The following is a 10,847-nucleotide window of genomic DNA, read 5'->3' as shown; positions in this document are numbered from 1 at the left end:
GCTCCCTGGGCGGAGCCGCGCTGACCCCGGGGCGCCAATAAATCCAGCCTGCAGTGGCCAACTCCCCCTTTAAGCTCCAGGGCCACCCTAAGCTGTAGCTCTGGCCAGTAGGCAGCGGGACAGACTCCTGGACGGGGCACCCTGTCCCAGAGTGAACCGAGAGACGGCAGACAGGCGGCAGAGGCAGCCGCTTAGACAGAGAGAAGGACGGGGAAGCAGGCAGGGAGCGGGAAATCTTGCCCGAGGGAACCTGTGCCAGGTCCCTCCGGTGTCCCCACATCGAACGGAGGGTGACAGGCTTGAGAGTCGCTGTGGCTGTTCCTTCCTAGCTTCTCTCGCGGGTGGGCGCACAGGAAGAGCGGCCAGGGACACAAGAGGGGCTTGGCGCCCCGGTCAGCACCGATGGCAGGCGCACAGGCCACCTTCGGGGCCTGGGACTACGGGGTCTTCGCGCTCATGCTGCTGGTGTCCACGGGCATCGGGCTGGGGGTTGGGCTGGCACGCGGCGGGCAGCGCAGCGCCGAGGACTTCTTCACGGGCGGCCGCAGCCTGTCGGCCCTGCCCGTGGGCCTGTCGCTGGCGGCCAGTTTCATGTCAGCGGTGCAGGTGCTGGGCGTGCCGGCCGAGGCCTCCCGTTACGGCCTCAAGTTCTTGTGGATGTGCCTGGGCCAGCTGCTCAACCTGCTACTCACCACCACACTCTTCCTGCCCGTCTTCTACCGCCTGGGCCTCACCAGCACCTACCAGGTAGGGCAGCGGCGGGGGCTGGACCGCGGCCGGGAACGTGCAGTCGGGAGGCCTGGCGCCTCCAAACTCGGCTCTAGAGAAATCTGGCGGCTCCCGGGAACTTTAATGCCGCTGCCTCGAGACAGAAAACTCCGGGAAGCAGCCCCAGGCGGTAGGGCAGGGGCAGGAAGGAGGAAAAGGAGCCCGGGGCTTGCTGGTGGGCGGGAACGTGGGCGGGTCAGAGCCGGGAGTCCTGGAGGGGCTGGGGGGGCGGGCGTAGACACACACCTGTGTCCCCTACTCTCCCGCGTGTCCGTAAGGGTGCACACTCGCAGGATACCCACTGCTCAGAGCTCCACACTCCCTTCACAATCCTGGGTTTCTCCAGTTGTCCAGCCTCCCAAAACCAGAAAAGAAACGAAATGCATTGCTGTCGAATCGAATTCCCACTCACGGCGACCTTATAGGGCAAAGAACTGCCTATAGGGCTCCCCTGGACGGAGGTCTCAACAGCAGCCCTGGTGGCCTAGTGCTAAGGAATTGCCCAACAAACACACAGGCATATAGTTTGAATCCACCAACAGCTCTGGAGAAGAAAGATGGGCAGTCTTCTCCTGTGAGATTTACAGCCTCTGAAAACTGGCTCCCACTCAAAGGCACGTACATCACCACAACACAAATCTCTACTGAAGCAAACTGCCATCATTTTATCTCGCGGAGGAAAAGATGGGCAATTCTGCCCGTAAAGATTTACAGCCTTGGACTTCGGACATCTGATGGGGGGTAGCTATGAGTCAGAACCGATCGCATTTTGGGGAAAATTCCTCGTGACATGAGAGAAAAATGAGTTTTCAGAGGCTGAGAGCCACAAAGCAATTGGTGGCTTCAAACTGCCTCTGCTTTTTGGGTTGGCATCGCACCTCCTTACCACTAAGCACCTTTCTCCAGAGGATCCGCTGGTAGATTACAGCTACCGACCATTTGATTAGGAGCCGATAACTTGACTTTGCCAACAGGGCTCCTTGATGGTTAGTTAAACAGTAGGCGCCTAATATGCACCATTCGCCTATGTATACAACAGGGAACATACATCAGCGGCGCCTGGGGAGTCCCGGCGGGCAGGGGCACGTGGGGGGTGCGTGCGCACTGGTAACCGGTCCTCCAGCCGGGGACGCAGGTGCGGGGTTGGCGCCTGTACGCACGAGCAGGTCAGTGTGTGCGCCGGGCGGAGGCCACGGCCCGCAAAGAAAGGCGAGCGCAATTGGTTTCCGGGCGGCAGAGACCAAAGCGGCGAGTGAGAGTTCAGGGGAGCCTGCGGGCCCCGGAGCTGGGCCGTCTAGGTGACCACGAGTCCTCGGCTCCTTCTTGCAGTATCTGGAGATGCGCTTCTGCCGCGCGGTGCGGCTCTGCGGAACCATCCAGTACCTCGTGGCCACAGTGAGTAGCGGGATGTGGTCCTTGCGCCCGCCGGCCACGCCCACAGCCTGGCCCGGGCCCGCCCTCTCCGTCCTAGCCCCGCCTCTGCACCGTGGGCCCGTCCACATGCTCTACCCAAACACGCCCCTCCAATACCGTCCGCCCGTCGCCTGCCTGGACACGCCCCCTTCGACACAGCCCCGCCCCCGTCCTTTACAGCCTCGGTCCCGCTACTGCCCTCCATAGCCCCCTTGCAGGTTCGCTCTGCAGATCCTGTCCATTCGCCCCGCTGCCACCTCTGCACAGGGACCTCCTCTTACCACAACTTACCATTCTACCTTTTACCTGCAGATGCTGTACACCGGCATCGTGATCTACGCCCCTGCACTCATCCTTAATCAAGGTTTGACTTTGAGAGACAGTGGGAAGGGAAGGGTCAGGAAGGTGGACACAGAGGAGCCTAAAGACTTAGCGGCTGGATAGGAGGAGGAAAGAAAGCAAAGGGCTGCATGTGGGCCAAGTGTGACTTGGGGAGGTGGGAAGAAAGGAGGACAACTCCTGGAGAGAGGGGGCCCAGGGCAGGTCACAGTGCTCCCTAATGGAAGGGTCTCCCCAACAGTGACGGGACTGGATATTTGGGCGTCCCTTCTGTCCACCGGGATCATCTGCACTGTCTACACTACTGTGGTGAGTGGCCCCAGGAGCCTACCCTACCTCCTAGGATCGAACTCCAGGCCTGCTGGGTCCTGGTGGTAGGAGACCCCGGGTGAACTCCCTAACCTGTATCTCCTTGCTACTCGAGGAAGCCCATGTCCCAGCTGGAACTCAGTTTCCTCATCTGTGTGAAGTGATCTGAAAGACTTCTCTGCAGCCCTGTGCTGTTGCTGAGCCCAGGTCATCATACTTGGGAAGGTGGAGGGTAGTGAAGGAGAGGAAGACTCTCAGCTAGGTAGACTGACACTATAGCAGTGGGCTTGAGAGTGTCAGAGATAGTGAGGATGGCACAGGGGAGGACAGGGTTCAGATCTGTTGTTCATGTTGTTGCTGTTGTTATTGTTATGTGCTGTCAAGTCGTTTGTGACTCATAGCAACCCTATGTACAACAGCCCTAAACCGTGCTCTATCCCGTGCCAATCTCATTGCCTCCGACACACCCATCCTGATTACCCCAGTCACTGAATCAATCCACCTCATAGAGGGTCTTCCCCTCCTGTGCTGTCCTTCTACTCTACCCAGCATGATGTCCCTCTCTAAGGACCTGTCTCTCCTTACAACATGTCCAAAGTATGTCAGGTGAAGCCCCAGAATCCTTGCCTCCAAGGAGCAGCCTGGTTTAACCCTCTCTAGGATGAATCTGTTTGTTTTCTTGGCAGTCAATGGTACATTCAATACTCTTCTCCAGCACCACAGCTCAAAGGCGTCAATTCTCCTGTCCTCCCTAGTCATTGTCCAACTCTCCGATGCATAACAAGCATAGGACCTCGATAAGTCATACTCAACTTGATGGCGCCTAACAACAACACAACAGCAGTTCCATTTTACAGATGAGAAAACTGAGGCAGAGAGGGGCATTAGTCCCAGCCACCAATGGTGTCCAGGACAAGTTGACCCCAGGCAGGTGCCCCACCTGCCCTTCTCCCCTCATCTCTACCCCGTTTTGCAGGGAGGCATGAAGGCTGTGGTCTGGACCGATGTATTCCAAGTTCTGGTGATGCTAATGGGTTTCTGGGTGGTCTTGGCCCGTGGTACTATGATCGTGGGTGGACCCCAGCGTGTGATTGAGCTCGCCCAGAACAATTCCCGGATCAACCTGATGGAGTGAGTGGCAACGTGAAAGGGGAATCCATGAAGTTGATGTCCCTTTGTTCCCTGGGGGAGTCAGCTGATGCCCTTTCCTTGGGAAGACCTCCTTGATAGAACCATAGCTCCCCACTCTAAACTCCTTTTGCCTCCAACTGTCCCATGATTACCCCACCAGCTGTTCCCCACCCAGACTGGGGGATAAAGCCCTTCTGAGGTCCCAGCTGGGCACAGAGAGGATGGCTTTGAACGTATATCACGGTGACTCTATGAAAAAAAAAGAGGAGTTTGCAATCTGAGCCATAGCTGACCCTCAGCAGATTTTTGGAGACAGTAAATTGCATGGGAAGAGATGGCACATCTTTCTCCCTCAAAGTAGCTGGTGGATTCAAACCATATACTTTGTGTTGGAAGCGTAATTCCTTACCACTAAGCCACCCAGAGCTCCCTTATCCCTAGAAACCCACCTCAAATGATCCCTGAAGTCAGCTCATAAAACTCAGGTTGACCACTGAGACCCGCAGGAGGGTGAGTTCAGAGAGGTGGCCGCCATGACTGACTTGTCCTGCCTCCCTCCCCAGCTTTAACCCTGACCCACGGAGCCGCTACACTTTCTGGACTTTCGTGGTGGGGGGCACGCTGGTGTGGCTCTCTATGTACGGAGTGAACCAGGCGCAGGTGCAGCGCTATGTGGCCTGCCGCACAGAGAAGCAGGCCAAGCTGTGAGTGTTTGGGAAGGTGGGGTGGCGTCTGCTGGGAAGTAGCATCCCTGCGTGCTCTGGCTGACTCCGCCAACCCCCTAGGGCCCTGATCATCAACCAGCTGGGCCTCTTCCTGATCGTGGGCAGTGCTGCAGGCTGTGGCATCGTCATGTTCACACTCTACATTGACTGTGACCCTCTCCTCACAGGTCGCATCTCTGCCCCTGACCAGGTGAGCCTGCCCAGTTATGCACCTTTCTACTTGGGAGTGGAGGGTGGAAAGGCATTCTTAGCGGAGAAAACAGCCTGTGTGCAGTGTCCAGAGGCAGGGGAAAGCTTAGCATAGAGGAAGATCTAGGAAGAGTGGGGAGCCATTGAATTACCCTGATTGGGGGTGAGCAGGGGTGATGCATGCTCAGATATAGAGTCAGAGAGAAGACCACTGGGGGGGACAGGCAGAGAGGGACCGTGATCTGAGGACACAGTGTTGCTGTTAATAATAATAATGACCATCTTTTATGCCCCAACTACTTACACTGTTCCTCATGCTGTTCCGTGCATTAGGAGTTAGTTTCCCGTCACAACTCTAAAGTTTTGACTCTAAAGGCTGATGAGTCAAGGTAGCCAATGACCCACTTTACAGATGAAAAACTGAGACTAGGGGAGCGAGGAAGTGACCTCCCTGAGTTCAGGACAAAGACTCCACCCTCGGGGTGTGGGTATCCTGGAACCTGACCCTGACTTCCCCCAGTACATGCCCCTGCTGGTGTTGGACATCTTTGAGGACCTGCCTGGCATCCCAGGGCTCTTCCTGGCCTGTGCCTACAGTGGTACCCTCAGGTGAGCTGACCCGTCCCTCTCCCAACCTTGCCCAGGTCTCTTAGGAGCCCCTTCTTGAAAAAACAGTTCTGAGCATGCCCACTAGCCACTTGTCCTGCTCCATTACAGCTGGCAGCTCAGGTGGGCTGTGGCCGGGCACTCGTGAATGCACAGACCCTGGCTCTGGGGGCTTGGCCTTCTCTATGTCACCTGTCCAAGACCACACCTGCCTCCCTTCTCTCCTTTTGCTTTCTTTCCACTCCCTCCCTCCTTCCTGTGATCTCTTCCCCTCCTCCCCACTTCCTCCCTCCTTTCCTTCTTGCCCCTCTTTCTCTTCCTTCTTTTCCAACCAGTGTTTATTGAGCACCTACTATGGGTGCTCCTTGGAGGCAAGGATAGTGCAAAGGAGTGGAAGATCCTCAATAAGATAGATTGACACCGTGACTGTGACAGTGGGCTCGAGTGTGTCGGAGATGGTCAGGATGGCACAGGATAGGGCAGGGTTCTGATGCACTGTTCATAGAGTCCGTATGAGTGGTAGTCGGCTTGACACTTAACAACAACTATATGACAAGTATTGATCTTCTAAATCTTAGAATAAAGTGGTAACCAAACATTGCACCTCCTGCCCATTCCTGTACCTCACTGCTGCCCTGGAAGGAGAACTCACTCACTGGTTCTAATCTTGGGCGTCCCTGCCTGGTCTTTTCCTGCAAGGCAGCAGCAAAAAGATCATTAAGGTTCTTGGGGGTCGGGGTTTCTGGACCTCTTTCTTGGAGACTGTGTGACCCTCCTCCGTTGCCTCAAGTCGGGGAGAAGGCATGGGGACCACCTGGCAGGCCAAATGATGCATATGACTGGGAGTTTGGCAAGCAGGTGGACCTAGGAGTGGGTGTGGCCAGTCTTGAGAGGAGACCTCACTCCCGCTGTCCCCCAGCACCGCGTCCACCAGCATCAATGCCATGGCTGCTGTCACAGTGGAGGACCTCATTAAGCCTCGAATGCCAAGCCTGACACCCCGGAAGCTTGTGATCATTTCCAAGGGACTCTGTAAGTTGGGGGACATGAGTGGGGCCAGGCCAGGGGCAGCTTCTCCCCTTTGACCACCCCACTCCACCCCCACAGCTCTCATCTACGGCTTGGCCTGTCTGACTGTGGCAGCTCTGTCCTCGCTGCTGGGGGGCGGTGTCCTTCAGGTGAGTCTTTCAAACTCTGGCAGGATCTCATTAAAATTAGGAATCACAAATGTTGATGTTGTCAGTCCTTGGGCCAGAAGGGAAGGGGGAGAGAGATGCGAGGTGCGAGGGGCGGGAAGAGTACTCTGCTAGCATGGAGACCTCATCAGCTTCTGGAGGATTTGATGGGAAATTAGCTGCTTGTGAAGGGAACAGCATGGGGAACAGAGGAGACAGCTGAGACCTGAGAGTTGGTCATGGCTATTATTATTATTATTAATAATAATAATAGCAACATCCAGACCTCAAATCAGCATCTTTGTCTCTAATCAAGAGAAGCAGGAACAGGGGGACCATTTTCCCCTTAGAGAAGCTGAGGCACAGAGGCGTCCTGTGGGTCACCCCAGCCCCACAGTGACTTCCTCAATCTCACTCTCCCCCATTTCCAGGGCTCCTTCACCGTCATGGGCGTCATCAGCGGGCCCCTCTTGGGTGCCTTCATCCTGGGAATGTTTCTCCCTGCCTGTAACACTGTGGTGAGTAGGGTGTCTGCGGCCTGCCACTAGGGGACCCTGTCGGACAAGCCCCGCCTCTGACGCCAGCCCCGCCCCCAGGGAGTGCTCTCGGGGCTCTGCGTGGGCGTGGCGCTGTCGCTGTGGGTGGCTGTGGGCTCCACCCTGTACCCGCCCAGCGAGCAGACCATGGGGGTCCTGCCCACCTCGGCTGCGGGCTGCCCGATGTCGCCCACCAACGCCTCTGACCTCCTGAGTCCACTGCTCGCCTCCAACACTTCCAGCCGGAACCCCAGGTGAGCTGGCACATCTGGGGGGTGTGGACAACGCATGAACTCCAGTTCCAATGAGGAATGTGATTTAGGGGAAAGAGGAGAGGGAAGTCGTTTGCAGTTGAAGGGAAAGCAAGTGCAAAGCTCAGAGGCAGGATTTGGTTCTGATTCCAGTTCAGCGAGGTGGTGGTGGTGGTGGAAGCTGTTGTATGAACCGACGCACAGCTAACCCTCCAGCGCGTTTTCAGAGGCTGTGAATCACACAGGAGGGCATTGTCCATCTTTCTCCCATGGGGTAGCTGGTGGACTCGAACCTGTGCCTTCGTATTGGCAGAACATCTCCTTACCACTAGGAAGGAAGAGCAGGAGTCAAGAGCCAGTTGGAGAGACACAGCTTGTTTTTGGTTTTTAATTGCGATGTAAATCACATACCACAGAATGAAACATTTGAAAATATACAACCCAGTCTTTTCTTTTGTAGAGGTTTTTTGTTGTTGATGTTGTTGGTTTGGTTTTTCTTTTGTTTTTTGGGGTTTTTTTTTTACCTTCAGTGAGAGGGTTTTTTGTGTTTTTTTTTAGTTTCCCCACAAGTTTGGGCAGTCATCACTTCTAACCTAAGAATATTCTCCTCATCGCCCTGAAAAAAACCCATGTGGTTCCTAGTGACCTGCCTTTCCCACCAGCCCGCACTCCGGGTCTGTTTGCTGTCTCTATGGGTTTGCTCTGGACATTTCATACACTGTAACTTTTGTTCCCACTACTGTCCCTGAGCACACTGTTTTTGATGTTCATCTACACTGTAACAGGTATCACAAGAACTTCATTCCTTTTGGTTGTTGTTTATTTTCTTCTTGTGTGCCATCCAATCAGATCTGATTGGCACAGGAGATTACCGCCCCAGATTAGAGCATCTGGTGGATTCAAACTTCAAAGTTTTGAGATTGCAGTACAGCTTCTTGCCAGTAGGCCATCCAGAGCTCCCGTATAGAGCTTCATTCCTTTTGAAGGCCAAATAAGACTCCAGTATAGTCGTCTGCTAATGGACATTTGGGTTGTTTACATTTTAACTATTGTAAATATTAGTGTTATGACGGTTTATATATGAATTTTTTACGTGGGTGTGTATTTTCATTTTTCTTGCATATATACCTAAAAGTGGAATCCCTGGGACATGTGGTAATTCTGTCTGACATTTTAGGGTCTCATCCAACTGTTTTCCACAGCAGCTGCACCTTTTACATTCCTACCTCCTGCCACACACAAGGGTTTCAACTTCCTCACGTCCTTGCGAGCACTTGTGATTGTCATTTTTATTGTTGCCATCCTAGTGGGTGTGAGGTGGTATCTAATTGTGGTTTAGATTTGCAATTCTCTGATTGCTTAATGGTGGTCTTTTCATGAACTTGTTAACCTTTAGTATTTCTGCTTTGGAGACCTATCTGTTAAAATTCTTTGTCCTTCTTTAAACCAGGCTATGTGTCTTCTTGTCCTTGAGTTGTAAGTACTCTTTATATATTCTGGCCACTGTGCTAGATTCATATCCAGTATATGACTGACAGATATTCCCTCTCATCCTGTGGGGCTTCTCACTCTCTTGATGGCATGCCCCGCTCCTCTTTGTGTCAGTGATTAGAAATTTCAAACATTTACAAATATATGAACAAGTTCTTTCCCTTTGGGATGTAACTTTCTAATAAGTCCATCTTAACTAATTTCTGCCCCCCCAAAAAACCCTCCAAAACAAATAAATGGACGCATATAATAACTATGCTACCCACCACTCGGATTTGAAAATATTCATCATTGCCATTTTGTTTTATCTTTATCTCTAACTTATACTTCATCTCCCACTTGATTTTGTGTGTGTATTTCTTTTTTCATTTTTATTCTTATTTTTTGTTGTTTGTTATTTTCGGCTTTAGTTTTCCACTTGATCCACTTGATTTTTTTATGGTTAAAATTTACGCAGATTAAAATGGCCAAATAGTAACTGTTCTTTTTTTTTTTTTTAATGGGTACACTTTAAAACACTTCCATCAGCAGAGAAAGTTCTCCCTCTCTCTCCCCAGTCAGTTCGTCTTCTCTCCACTCTCTGGGCAGAGTTCTGATTTTTTTCACTGTAGATTATTTTTGCCCAGCCATCAGGTGCCATCTAGTGATGCTGAAGGACAGAGAACTGGCTCATGGGATTCTCAAGGCTGACAATCTTTACGGATGTAGACTGCCTCATCTTCCTCCCTCAACAGTGTTTGGAGGGTTTGAACAAGTGACCTTTTGGTTAGAAGTTCCATACTTCACATCCAATCCACCAGGGCTTCTTTACTTGTGCCAGTTTTAGAATCTCATGGACCTGGAATCATCAAATATGCGCTTACTTGTGCTTGGTAGGTGCCATCAAGTTGACTCCAACTCATGGTGACCTCACAGTCACAGTACAACAGGAGGACACTCACCCTTGCCTTGCCTTACTCTTACCCTCTGCTCTTACGGTTGTTGCACCCTTCCACTCTGTTAAGGGTCTTCCTCTCCTTCACTGACCTACTTTTTAAAGTATATTGTCTTTGTCCAATGGCTGACCTTTCCCGATAACATACCCAACATACTCATTTTGGCTTCCAAGGAGCACCCTGGCTGCAATTCTTCAAAAAGAGACCCATTTGCACTGTCCACAGTCCACAGGATTTTCAGGACTCCTTCACCAGCACCATAGTTCAAAGGCGCCATGTCTTCTTTGGTCATCCTTATTCATTGTTCAACTTTTACATGCTTATGAAATAGATGAAAAATACTTCAGTCTTTTAACTTGCTCTTTAGCACTTTAAAGAGGTCCTTACCAGTGGATTTGCACAATGCAGTACATCTTTTGGTTTCCCGTCTGCTACTTCCATACCTGTTGATAGTGGATCCACGTAAAATGAAATCATTGGCAGCTTCCATCTTTCCCCTGGCATAATGTCTAATGCCTTTAACCTGGTTTGTCTTGTTTCATGCATCTGTGGTTCCTGCCTTCTTAGTCCTGAGACGTCTTCTGTGGGAAGAGCATATTGCTATTTATTTATTCAATCTCTAGATGATCGACATGTGATTCTTTCTTGTGTTTGTGCAACTTTAAATAAGGTTGTTATGAACACTTTTTAAAAAAAATTAATTTTAGTGAAAGTTTACAGAGACTTAGGGTTTCCAGTCATTCATTGTTACACTTTTCTCCCTGCCCTCCCTTTCCCCACTCAATTCACTCTTCTCCTTGAAAAGTAAAACTCTTTCATTGTTATGCAATCCCTCTCCCCAAGTCCACTCCACTTTTCAGCCTTCATTCTGGACTCTGGTCATGACAATAATACCCAATCATATATCCCTTTTAAACAGTTTTCTCCTTCATCTGTTTCAATGCAGTATACCTCACTCATTCCCTCCTTCTCAGTCTTT

The 10,847-nt window shown here is 51.8% G+C and overlaps 1 protein-coding gene across 1 annotated transcript in view; it reads left to right on the top strand.

Moving 5' to 3' along the window:
• The first annotated feature begins 402 nt into the window (after window positions 1–402).
• The window catches only part of SLC5A5 (solute carrier family 5 (sodium/iodide cotransporter), member 5), a 46,771-nt gene continuing 36,326 nt past the window's right edge, over window positions 403–10,847 (top strand). Inside the window, exons 1-12 of the mRNA XM_006898308.1 lie at window positions 403–747; window positions 2,098–2,163; window positions 2,494–2,545; window positions 2,762–2,829; window positions 3,806–3,960; window positions 4,524–4,664; window positions 4,746–4,875; window positions 5,395–5,483; window positions 6,400–6,512; window positions 6,588–6,658; window positions 7,087–7,173; window positions 7,252–7,445. Of these exons, the coding sequence (XP_006898370.1) occupies window positions 403–747; window positions 2,098–2,163; window positions 2,494–2,545; window positions 2,762–2,829; window positions 3,806–3,960; window positions 4,524–4,664; window positions 4,746–4,875; window positions 5,395–5,483; window positions 6,400–6,512; window positions 6,588–6,658; window positions 7,087–7,173; window positions 7,252–7,445 (1,511 nt within the window). The remainder of the gene's footprint in view (window positions 748–2,097; window positions 2,164–2,493; window positions 2,546–2,761; window positions 2,830–3,805; window positions 3,961–4,523; window positions 4,665–4,745; window positions 4,876–5,394; window positions 5,484–6,399; window positions 6,513–6,587; window positions 6,659–7,086; window positions 7,174–7,251; window positions 7,446–10,847) is intronic.

Source organism: Elephantulus edwardii, unplaced genomic scaffold (genome assembly GCF_000299155.1).
Source record: "Elephantulus edwardii isolate Elephantulus edwardi_28Jun2011 unplaced genomic scaffold, EleEdw1.0 scaffold00226, whole genome shotgun sequence".
In the NCBI taxonomy this organism is placed as follows: Eukaryota; Metazoa; Chordata; class Mammalia; order Macroscelidea; family Macroscelididae; genus Elephantulus; species Elephantulus edwardii.
The sequence above is the reverse complement of the archived record's forward strand: the minus strand, read 5'-3'. Positions and strand labels throughout refer to the sequence as shown.